Below are 13,054 nucleotides of genomic sequence, written 5' to 3'. Positions count from 1 at the left end.
TCCAAAAATCAGGGTTTGCAAGAAACCTGAACGTGGGCTTAATTGCATTCATAACAGGTTCTGGTAATGAGTGTTTATGTTAATACGTCTCATTCCTGTTGTCGAACTTACACCAATAGTCTTCTGGATACAGACTGTGCATTGATGTTTGGTCAGTGGATAGTTTGTGGATAAAAACTGCCCACACAGCATGCCTCATTGCCTCTAAATTATGTATGTTTTTCCTGATAGCTCTCCGGTAAAATAACTGAAGAGAATTCATTTCTTTCAGAGTAAGCCTGCTTTTTCCTCCTAGTGGTTTTCCATCCTCAAATACCTCACCTTTCTTCTCTTTCAGCAAGTGACAAAGCCTACCACGAAGCCTCTTTTGGATGTGACCAACACATTCCAACTTTTCTATTGTTGTATTGCACGAATTTTTATCTGTTACAACTTTGAATGAAGAGAAGTCCAAATCACCAAGACATTTAGTATATCCAACACCATACTGGTTCTCAGATACGGAGAACATCCTCACAACTGCAGCAGCCTCCATGCCCCCACTTGAACCACTATAATTTTAAGAGCATGCTATTGCACACTTTTCTTGCCACAATTTCTCACCGTCTTCATTGTTTGACATTTTCGTTGTTGCACACTGGTGCCAGTATTTAGACATAATTTCTACATCTAAAACTTTGCCCGAGTCAATACCAATGACAGATGCAACTCCATACAGAGATGTGTGACCCCTTTTCATCCAGGTCCCATCTACAGACACACACAGGTCAATAGCATTTGTAGGAGATTCACTGTCATGAATATCTACCCCAGGATCTACTTCTTTTCGGTTTATTTCCACCAATTCCTCCACCGCTTTCTTCATAGAAACTTTGGCAGTATCGCATACAGCGTCTGACATTCCTTTATTTATTTTTTCAAACCTTGGACAAGGTGGAGGCATGTTCAGAAAACCACACAATAAATTACTTCCTTCCCTGTCCTGTCCTGTCCAAGGCATCTCAGAGCATATGCTAACCTAAAATGGCTCTCATACGTACCAGTGTTACTTTTTTTTTGGAGGAGGAAAATTTAAATTCATAGCCACATGAATTACAAATTAATTTAAAATCACAATCTATTCCCACTCTTCTTTCTTCAACAACAATCATGAATTCCATATTTTTTACAGCTAACACATGAACATAAAAACTTTATAGCCTGGCAGAGAAGTTCTAAATAAGGCTGAATCCAGTGCAATCCATATCAATATCATTCACACATCTGTACAATTTTCCTGTCCCTTGTTTCGATGCTGAAGCTGAGAGCTTATGCTCTTCATTTCGAGCTGCTTCCTCTTTTTTGTCAGTAAACTGATTTCCATGAAACCTCCATTTCCTAAACACAGTTTTTCCACCACCCATTATTCATAAATCTTGACTTCCATGTAAAGGTTTGCAAATTCAACCTTCCATCTACTAATAAGTGTTAGTATTGACAAAACATAAATAAACCACATGCAAGAAAGTTTTCAGGCAAAGATATGGATGTCAGCCAAAGATATCAAAAGAAAATATCCTTCACACTGACAAAAATTCTGCTGAAACAGTTTCCCAAATGTCGGAAAAGGTGGGAGTGGTCACCAGTGCAGAGTTAATCAGTTTAACAATTTAAAGGCATTTCTAAACCTGCTATCATGAAAATTCACACACAACATGGATTTTTGAAAAATCAATTTTTGGACCAAATTCCATTACATCCCCACTTAAAAAGGTAGCAGTCATTTTTCTGAAACTAAATTAATATCAAATTAAAGTATAATAAACTGCAGCAAATCAGACAGATTACAAGTCATGTTAACACTGCTGTAGCCTTTGATATTTGAGATCTACAAAGCCAAAGCCGAATTCATTTCTTAGGTCAGGTTTTATATATTTTGGTTTAAAACAGATATTGAAAAAGCCACACCGAGGCTGGCCGATATGACTGTGTGTGCATGTGCATGTGTTAGTTTTCTACGTTAGAAGAAGCCCTTTTGGTTGAAAGTTCACATTTAGCAGTCTTTCTGCTGTGCCAGTCTGTGGCGCTACATCTCCTCTATATGACGAATAGCAGTCTATATCCTTTTCATAATCTTCTCGTTATTCCACCGTGGATTTTGGATAGTTTTATTATTATCAACATCATTCACTTAATAGCAAAGACCACTATAATGGCTCAAACAGCATAAATAATTCTAGTACTAACCAGAAGCTGTTGTGTTGAAGCTGGCGGGACCATCACTAGAGCTTTGGTCATGACACGGTGTACTGGATGCTGCCAGTGGTGGAATAGAACTTGCTCGCATTGATCCTTGGCCAGATGAATATGAAACACTGTTGCGAGCTGGCTGAGACGCTGGATGTGTTTGGTGGCCCTGGTTCTGGTTATTCTCACATACACTCTGCTGTCTGTTTCCGCGCCGTTTCTTGGCTTTTTGCTCTGTCAGGCGATCAAGTGGCAAATCCGTGAGGTCCAAGCCATAGACATGGCGTGCCAAAACACGTGTCAGTGTTTCCAATGTTTTCTGCTCACAGAAACAAAGATGATAATGTTTTTAATAGACTTTCGAGCCATTTCTTTACATTCTTGTAAGTTACTAATTTAATCGAACACTATCCACAATAAGAAAATGTACACTTTTTTTAGTATCTATGATGATAAATTTCAATACAATAAGGCATCCCATGACTTTTGCAGTTCATTTCTAAATACAACCCTCTTGGCAATGCCATTACAAATACCTTGAAAAAGAAGCAATTTCAAAGCAACAGACTGTGAGTTCCGTTTGCACACCACACATGCGTGTGTGCTTTTGTTTCTTTGTGTGTGTGTGTGAGTGTGTGTGTGTGTGTGTGTGTGTGTGTGTGTGTTTGACAGTCTTTTTGTTATGGCTATCTGTGGCTCAGCAGCTCCACTATATGGTGAGTAGCAACTATCCTTTTCATACTATTGTAATCATACTATCCTTTACTTGCATTTTCCTTCACCAATATGAATGTCATTAACACTGCTGTTATTTTAGACACATTTTCTTTAATCCTAGTCTTTTTTTTTAAGGTTTTGCAAGACTGATCAACAAAATAAGTGAGAAGACTAATTTCAATGAGCCCTATTAAATCAATTGTTCAACACAAGGAATAAGGTTGTTACTGAATGAATGTTGTATTATGAAAGAAATGTCAAGCAATTCTCTGCCGAGAAAGTACTGAAACAGTGGTTTGTCTACATAAGTCACAAACTAGAATTTGGCATGGGCAGTTGGTGATTTTTCATCCCTGTAGGATCCTTGTCATGAGCATGGAGACAGAGATGCAAGATTAATGACAGAACGTTTCACGATTTACTTCCGAGTCACAGTGTGAGTACAAGATTTCTGGAACATTACTACACTTAAATTATTCAGGTATACACATATTTGTCTTCCATGAACAGATTTGAAAGGACACGCAGTGGTGTTTTGTTTCTACCAGCTTAAACAACAGAGTAAGTTGGAAAATGTAAATGTAACACACGGGCACCAGAGCTGGTGAGGCGCGCACAATCATGATGACGTGTATGAGTTTATTGGGAGGGTTGGAAAGGACAGCAGAAGGGGAGACAGCTGGGTAGGGGGTGTTAGTCCACTCGACTAATACAAATTAGGGGAAAAAATTCATGTACTGGTAAAGTTTTGTTCAGTAGTAGGAGAGTGTAATGAAAGATAAATTAAAAATCCTGAGACGTTGGGGGCATTTAAAGGTCACATTTTTCTTGATTATCTCGAAAATTGTCGCTTCCAGCAAAAATGTTTCCCAGTACAAAATTAAATTATATTTCATATAAAAAAAGATCCTATTATTAAAACAGTGTTTTCATGGTATAAAACTAATGCTTACTGTTAAATGAAGTGGGTGAGGAAAATATTAAGTGCGCATACCACATCTAAGTATAGTAGAGCCATATTAAATGATAAATTGTGTTCTGGGGGTGTGACAGGGTGGAGGGTAGAATTGTGAAGGAAGGTAGATCACTGGATTGTGGTCACACATTTCTCTCCTTCACAGGTGCAAACTAAAGAGCAGGCAGGTGATTCCCCATTCTATTTACCCCAAAAACTTACAAAAAACAACTAAAGGGAGTTTCATAAAGCCGGTATACCAGCCCTCTGCAGCAGGTCTTATGACTCACTGGTGACAGAGCGAGCAGACATGCTCAAGAAGGTGTTTATTTTCACATAGTGTGTTAACACTACACTGAACACATATTAGTTGCTAAGTGGAATTATAATACTAATGCAAGATTAGTTTATTAACAGCTTCTATGTAAATCTCTGCACAATGTTCTATGCTGCTAGAGGGGAAATTGATTCTTAGTCATCTTTTAAGGCAGCTGTAGCACTCTTCTGGTAAAGTCAACTTCCCCTATCATGTGCTTTCAGTTTACGGACATACCATACTTCTCCAGCATTTACTGCTTTTCTTTTAAGTGAGTGGAAAAAAAAGCACTGAGCTTGTGTTTATATAGAGGAGCTGTTTGCAGCTTATTATGTGAATATTTATTTGCAGCTGCTAAAGTGAGCTATTATATAAAAAATTTCCACAGCTGGAACTGACAACTGTCTACCACATGAACAGCCTTGCCCAAATGACGGGACTGATCCACTATGGTACACAAAACTCGTCAGAACACTGTTGCAGAAGCAATGAAAAAAGCATGCCAAATTCAGAAGAATGCAAAATCCCCCAACTGGCTAAGTTTCACGGAAACTCAAAATTTAGCGCGGACGTAAATGTGAGATGCTTTTAATAGTCTCCACAGTGAAATATTGTCTCAAAATATGGTAGAAAATCCAAAGAGATTCTGGTCATATGTAAAGTACACCAGTGACAAAAAACAGTCAATACCGTCACTGCGCGATAGCGATGGAAATGTTACCGATGATGGCCCCACTAAAGCAGAGTTACTAAATACAGTTTTCATAATTCCTTCATGAAAGAAGACAAAGTAGATATTCCAGAATTCGAAACCAGAACAGCTGTTACCATGAGCGACATAAAAGTACATATCTTAGGTGTTGCGAAACAACTAAAATCACTTAAGAAAGGCAAGTCTTCCAGCCAAGATGATAACCAATCAGGATCCTTTCAGAGTATGCAGAAACAATAGTGCCTTTCTTAGCAATCATACACAACCGCTCACTTGACGAAAGGTCTGTTCCTAAAGACCGGAAAGTAGCACAGGTCACATAAATATTCAAGAAAGGAAATAGGAGTAACCCAATGAATTACAGACCCATATAAATCATCTCAATTTGCAGTAGGATTTTGGAGCATATTCTGTACTCTTTCATTATGAATCACCTTGAAGAAAACGACTTATTGATACATAACCAACACAGAATCAGAAAATATCATTCTTGCGCAACCCAGCTAGCTCTTTATTCCCATGAAGTAATGAGTGCTGTCGACAAGGGATCTCAGATCGATTCCATATTCCTAGATTCCCAGAAGGGTTTTGATACCGTTCCACACAAGCGACTATTAATCAAATTGCATGCATCTGGTGTATCGTCTCAGTTGTGTGACTGGATTTGTGATTTTCTCTCAGAGAGGTCACAGTTTGTAGTGACAGATGGTAAATCATCGAGCAAAACAGAAGTGATATCTGGCATTCCGCATGGTAGTGTCATAGGCCCTCTGCTGTTCCTGATTTATATAAATGATCTAGGTGATAATCTGAGCAGCCTCCTTAGATTGTTTGTAGATGACGCTGTAATTTATCGTCTAGTAAAATCATCAGGTGATCAATTACAATTACAAAATGATATAGAGAGAATTTTTGTATGGTGCGAAAACTGGCATTTCTTTGGCTTTCTTGTCATTCTTTAATTCACCACCAAATGACTACAACATAGTTACACAGCTTTATAAATGCTGTCAGTAACAGTCGGCAACAATCCAATCCCTTTCCCATCAACACAACGAAGATCACTGACAACATCAAACTTACAAATTAAGCACTTCTTATTCACTGCTTATAAAAACATATTTTACATTAAAATCTCACTTAACAACTAGACATAAATATTCACTTACACTGAAACTCACTCTACTACATAAACCCATGCACCTGAGCTCACAGACCTACAAGGGAGAGACATTCATGACCACAATCAGGTGACCTGCCTTCCCTCTTGTGTCTGCTCCCCATCCCACTTCCCACTCCCGCAATTCTACTACTTGTAGATGTGGTACGTAAGTGTAAATTTGTTCTTAACCCACTTTGTTTAACAATAAACATTAATTTTGTACAATTCAAACACAATTTTTAATAATCTGCAATTTCTGCATACCCTGCAATGCAGAAACTATTAGTCCCACAGAAAAAACGAATAGAATCTTTTCTGTAGGAAATTTAATGAAGTTTAATTTTGTTCTGGGAAACGTTTTTGGTAGAAGCCACTGTTTTCAAGATATTCGAGATAAACATAAAAAAGTGATCTCCAAATGCCCTGCATCCTATGTCCACACCCCAACAGTCAAGGATTTTCAGTATATCGTTCACCCCCCCCCCCCCCCCCAATCATCATCATCATCATTGTAAAAAGATTTGCAACTACACAAATTCTTTCCTCCTGTCAACCACTTTTGGTCTCCATTGACTGAGATAGGTGAGTGTAGTGGGTTAACGAAGATTGAGTCCAGGAGGATTATGAGAACAAAGAATGTGTTACACGAGTAACTGCCATCTACATGGTTCAGAAAAGCTGGTGCTGTGGCATAGGCTGCAGATGTCATGGGCTGTGAAGCAGCTACTGAAGTCTAGCGCGTTTTTCTCATCAGTGCTCTACACTACTAGATAGTCAACTTTGCTCTTTGCCAGTTTGGTGGTCACTATTCATTCTGGTGACAGCTGGTTGATGATAATGCCTACATAAAATGCTGTGCAGAGACTGCAGTAGAGATGGTATATGACATGGCTATATGATATGACAGCTGGCTCTGCCTCTTATGGGATAGAATAAACCAACCAACACATATTACTCTAGTGCTGTCACAGGCTTATCTTACACCATCAGAGCCAGGGCCACCTGTGAAAGCAACCATCTCATATACCAGCTCTGCTGCAATTTCTGCACACCATTTTTATGGGCATGACCACTAACCAGCTGCTCATGAGATGGAATGGCCACTGCCGAACTGTGGGCAAGGATAGAGTTGACAACCCAGTGGCAGAATAGCTCTTGAGCACAAAATGCTCAACTTTGATGGCTGCTTCATAATCCGTAACATATGGATCCTCATAATCCGTGCCATCTGGATCCTTCCCCACCCCCACCAACTTTTCTTAATTATGCAGATGGGACTTATCCTTGCAATCCTGTAATCCTCATGGCCTCAGCCTCCCCTGAATCCACTGCATACACATCCTCTACCCAATAGTCTCCCTTTCCTCTGTCCTGTCAGATCTCCCAACCAATTCCTTCATCATCATCGTCATCATGTGCTGCACATATTCACCGGCTTCCTATCCCGAGCACCTGATGTCCTCCATCCCACACACTTGATGTCTCCCTTCGAACCATTAACTACCCTTCTCCAACTCATCTGTGTTATTCTGAAGCTAAGTGAAATCATAGTGGCTGGATATTGTCCATTAACAAACATCGGCTAGTCTAAATAGCCTAAAAGTGAGTTCTTTACTTACTGCCCATTCACGAATGAGTTCTTCCCATTGTGTAAGGGATGACAAAACTGCTAAGAACTGGTCCCACAAATCAGCAGAGATAACCACATTTAAATTAGCTTTTATCCATGTCACTATTAGTGTCTGTAAATAAAAACTGCATTTCAGAAGTTGTAACATGACAAACTTATATTTTAGAGCAATGCCGAAAGTTTCTTTTATTCACAATTCAACTATGAAATTTATCCATAACAAACAACTTCGAAATTACAATATTAATTCAAAGATGATCAACAAGAACTAAATATAACTATTTCAGAATAAAATCAATTTTTATAATACAATGTAACAAAGACACAGATTAGATACTAAACTACTTGATGTAATATTACGTTCTCTGTCAGTAAACTTTGAAAAATGTCTACAAACATACATTAGGATTGATCACAGCTGAAAAACTGAACATTAGGTAGCTGCTTCTACATGCTGCATTTTTGTAAAATTTAGTATATTTCCCTTATAAATACAACTACTATAGTTGCAAAATGAAATTTCACATCAAAATGTTGATGTAGAAGAAGCTGATAAAACTGTCGTACTCAAATGAAATTTGAGTTTCTATCACTAAAATGGAGCACTTAACATGGAAACAAATAATTTACTCAACAATATGGATATAAGAGTGCCACAACAAGAGGAAACTTAACTATAAATAATTCTATGAGATAATGCCACCCATCAAGTACCTGTCTGGACTAATAGTCACCTCCAAATTGGTGCCAAGGGTCAACAAAACTGCTTAGTGCTGGAGCTTATTGCTCAGCATAATGTGATTGAATTTAGCTGCTCACAACCTGTCTTTCAGAACTATTCTGACGTGTGTGGGAAGATGGAGGGAGGGGGTAAATGCTAAGTTGTGGGAGGGGGGGGGGCGGGGTAAAGGGAGGTGAGTTGGATGGAACAGAGGGTTGTGTACGAAGGAGAGGGGTACTTTTTAATCAACAGCTTTATGCACAGTTCAGATCTTGGTTGGTTCCTTGAATAATCCAAACATTTTTAACTTGCTTTATTCTGAAGTAAGTTGTGACTTATGTCAATGAGCATTAACCATCTATTTGTAAAATCAAAAAGCTTTCAGAGACTACACTTATGCCCACAGAAACACTTTAACAGAACAACTCAATATGAAGACATCAACACACAATGTGAAACTGGAATATGAAATATTCTTTAAATGTAACCATAAATATAAGACACTTCAAAGAGATAGTCATCAAACATTATACTATATTTTCGGAAAAAGATTTAACTGTTGGACACCTCGGCCAGAACTGTGTATATCTAAAAACAGTTCTGAAGCTATGTCCTAGTATTTTTTGGTAGCTTCCAAACCTTATGCATACACTAACCAACATAGGGCCCCCGAAGCTACCAAAATCAAAACTGAATGTTAAATTGTACACTCGCCAATTATACAGTGGATCAGTAACACATTTACCCTTATCCACTGAGGACCATAGAGGCATAATGTTATACATGTCGGTAGTATGAAACAAATGCTTAACTAAAAGATACATCTCACTGAAAAAAAAGTTACAAACAATGGAATACATATGTACATTACATACTAATTATTTTGAAATCTTAAATGTATATTAAAAACTTAATTTAAACTTTGTTGAAGACATCTTGAAAGAAATAAGTTTCCTGCATTGACTATTTTTCCATTTTCATTTTATTTTTTGTTGTGTACTTCAATGTTACAGCTGTGCAGCCATTTTTAAACAAAAACCCATTAACTACCAATTTTTGGGTTAAAGTCACAGAATTTCAAGGGCAATCCATGGCTGACTGGACTTGAAAGGTGTAGCCAAGACATTCAGTTCAGTACAAACAGTAACACACAGTGAAGCCATCTACCACTGTGTGAGAGCACAGTTCAGTGCTACAGCTCTCAACCCCACCTACCAAGGATTGCCCATAAAATTCTATGACTGTAACCCAAAACATGGGTAGATAATGGGCTTTTGCTGGAAAAGGTCTACACAGCCATGTCATCAAAGTACACAAAACAAAAATAAAATGGAAATGAACAGCCAATGCAGACAATTTATTTCTTTCAAGAAGTTTACACAGCTGTGGACATTGTTGCAACTAAACTGCTAAAGACAGATTAGGTAAGCACAAAATAGCATAAGATGTTAAAATCAAGTTCAGGGTAATTACAATGACGAAGTTCACAAACAATCACTTATAATAATACAAAAACTGAGATATGTCAATGAAGCAAACACACCACACAATTCAATGTCAGTGGGGATGCTGTGTCAGATGTAATGAAAATTTTAACAGGTTCTGCCACATGTAGTATTGCATACTGCAAACTATGGTATGGGGGGAAAAAGTGTCCAGTTATTGGCAACTTCCTGCATGACATTCCATTCTGAATGACTGTCTGAAGCATTGGTATATCCATTGTTTCCAGATATTCCACAGGTAACACACACAGTATTAAATACCTTTTTGAAGGACACTTGTGATAAAGCCTGTACATCTGGTTCATTTTACAATATAGTGTAATCTACAACCAGAAACATTTGTAGAAAATTTAAACTTGCCACTAAAGTCAGTGTGCACACAACAAAAACTGCTACACTTATCTTGTTATGTTTATTTAGTAGAGATATAGTGTTAATAGCAATGAAATAGCAACTGAGGAAAAAGATTGGTAATACAGTATTAACAATAAATGAAACTTAGCAAATGGAACAGTATGCAAGATCTAAGAAAAATGATTCCAAAACCAGTCACTTGTGTGGTACACTACGTCTCTCTCTCTCTCTCTCTCTCTCTCTCTCTCTCTCTCTCTCTCTCTCTCACACACACACACACACACACACACACACACACACACACACACACGGCACATTCTAAAAAAAAAAGAGGGTGGGGGGGGGGGGAGGGGCAGTTTTCTCCCCATTCATTCTGATGCATCTATTTATACAAAACGAAAATGATTAATAAAAATAAAAATATTTGTCTTGTCTTTCATTCAGCTAGTTAGTAAAGAAATTATGACAAGCTGAGAACCAGGTAATATTTGCATTTCATTTAAGTAAAATGGTGATAAATTGAAATCTCGCTGTATATTAAAAAATAATGCCTTTTCATAATCACCTGGAAAATTGCTGGGGCTAGCTTTCCTCCAAGGGTCTCTTCCTTGTGTTTTGGGGGTGTTTTGCTTAAAATGAGTGATGTGATTTGCAGGAGAACCACCAGTAACTGTTCCCTGAAATGTAGCAAATACAAAACATACAACACAGTTTTGCAAAGTAAAATGAACACAAAAATAAGAAATGATATTACACAATTACAATTTTTTTTCCACATTTTATGCAGTACAATATAGTACAAACTGGTTTTGTGTTAACTCTAAAATTATATGCATCTCTTTCAACTGCTGAATAAAAATAATGATGATGATGATGATTAGGATTACGATTTTTAAAGAGGGTAAAGTAGTCTGTAATCAATCCCTCCTTACACAGTAAATAAAGCTAAAACGGTAGTATAAAAAAAGAAATCATAATGGCCTACTCCAGGCCCACTGATCTTGTTGCTGTGGCTAAAATCTGAGTATGTTACTTAAGTGACTCAGTTTAAAGGAAGGCTGACCACGCTACGTTAACATCAATGTACAGTATATTTAGAAGATTTCAGTAGTGTTGATGCTGTGAGAAATTTGAGACATGTAAGACAAAAGGGGCACAGCAACTAACTTACCAAGTACGAGCTTCCATACGGGTATGCATCACCATGTACCGGTATATATTGAGGACACGCTTACATGTATCCACTTGTTCCTCCAAAAGGAGTGGATAATCAGGACTCAGCTCCAACGTAAACACATTTGCTGCATGTGTAATGAATAACTGTAGCAAATTCTGCAAAAACAATAAGCCGTTCATATATCACCATCTTACAAGCTGGTTAAATAATTATGCATAAAAATCAAAATACCACTCTTTATAGAAAGCTTAACACCTAACTTAAATGCAGAACTCAAGTAACATCAATGAAAGAAAAGCAATTCTTTCCTGGCATATGATAAAGCAAATAATGACAGAATAGTTTCTTTGAGCTGTAAACCTATTAATTACAAAGCATGTTTATAAAAATGGAAGCATACCTGTAAACCAGCCCGTACCAACAAATTCTCCTTGTGAATGGCTCCAAGGTATGAATCATTCCTTAGGCGAGTCACTCTGTACGATTCAGGACTTTCTGTGCTCTGTAGAAGAAGTTAAGAATATGTATCATTTACGAACAATAGCATTTTTAAGTAGAAACCAGAAACAAACAAGCTAAAACTGTATAAGTTTTGCCCTTGGATTACAGTACCTCTAAGGAACTAAATTCATTGGATGGTGGTCCACTGTTTTTTACGTGGCTCTCAAGTGGCTCCAGCATAAAACAAGGGAGTTCTGGGACCTGCAAAACAGAAGAAATCCTTTTAACAAAATTAAAAGTGATTTTTTTTACTTGATAAACACAGCTACTATCATAATGTTTTGTTACAGACTTTAAAAAGATAAAGTTACCAAACCATAACAATTCTTAACAGATCTTTGCAGTTGCTGAACTTTTCCCACAGTAAAACAATAGCAAATGACAACATATGTTGGCAAACTATTCTTATCCTCCTCAAAAGGATGAAAGTACAGGTTGGAAACTTAATTGATAAACTGTTTTTACGCCTCCAACACAATTTTATTTTCATATCTTTGTTCACAACTTAAATATATGTCAAATATGAACAGTGGTCCAAATTTATATATAGACATAATTCTTCATAAGGTAAATGGAAAATCCAATGTTCCACAGCAGACCTACATGGCAGCTTGCACCAATGGAGTCATATATACTTACAAAGTATGCAATGAAACATTTGTTAAGTAAATACGAAAGTATTCTTAAATAACATCTCCTCTGAAATTTAGGAAACAAACTATCACAAATGTAATATGTATATTTGCTGTCTCTGAAATAGCATAGAATTGATTTATAACACACACAGGACCTTGAATAAATAAATAAAAATGTTAAAAACAACACTTCATGATGTTCTGCAAAAGTATATTTATCTGATCACAAACCAGCTTTCATATAACAAAAATAATCAATTATTGATAATATAATGTAAATGGATAGATAAGAAAATCCACTCATAAGGTGGCAGCAGGGGAAATCACACACAAAAGGATTCAACGTTTACAAGTTTTGAGCCAGTAGCTCCTTCTTCTGGCTAAAGAGTTGAAATGGAAGGAATAGGGGTGAAAGAAAATGACTGGAGAGGTTTAGGGAGAGG

At 37.3% G+C, this 13,054-nt stretch overlaps 1 protein-coding gene across 1 annotated transcript in view; it reads right to left on the bottom strand.

Annotated features, from left to right (window-relative positions):
- Nucleotides 1-13,054, bottom strand: part of LOC124601302 (probable Rho GTPase-activating protein CG5521) — a 253,206-nt gene that overhangs the window by 172,658 nt on the left and 67,494 nt on the right. The window contains exons 11-16 of the mRNA XM_047136237.1: nucleotides 12,088-12,177; nucleotides 11,876-11,977; nucleotides 11,470-11,630; nucleotides 10,864-10,975; nucleotides 7,708-7,830; nucleotides 2,227-2,545 (exon numbers count right to left, since the gene is read on the bottom strand). Coding sequence (XP_046992193.1) covers nucleotides 2,227-2,545; nucleotides 7,708-7,830; nucleotides 10,864-10,975; nucleotides 11,470-11,630; nucleotides 11,876-11,977; nucleotides 12,088-12,177 — 907 coding nt within the window. The remainder of the gene's footprint in view (nucleotides 1-2,226; nucleotides 2,546-7,707; nucleotides 7,831-10,863; nucleotides 10,976-11,469; nucleotides 11,631-11,875; nucleotides 11,978-12,087; nucleotides 12,178-13,054) is intronic.

This window comes from Schistocerca americana, chromosome 1, assembly GCF_021461395.2.
Source record: "Schistocerca americana isolate TAMUIC-IGC-003095 chromosome 1, iqSchAmer2.1, whole genome shotgun sequence".
In the NCBI taxonomy this organism is placed as follows: domain Eukaryota; kingdom Metazoa; phylum Arthropoda; class Insecta; order Orthoptera; family Acrididae; genus Schistocerca; species Schistocerca americana.
The sequence above is the reverse complement of the archived record's forward strand: the minus strand, read 5'-3'. Positions and strand labels throughout refer to the sequence as shown.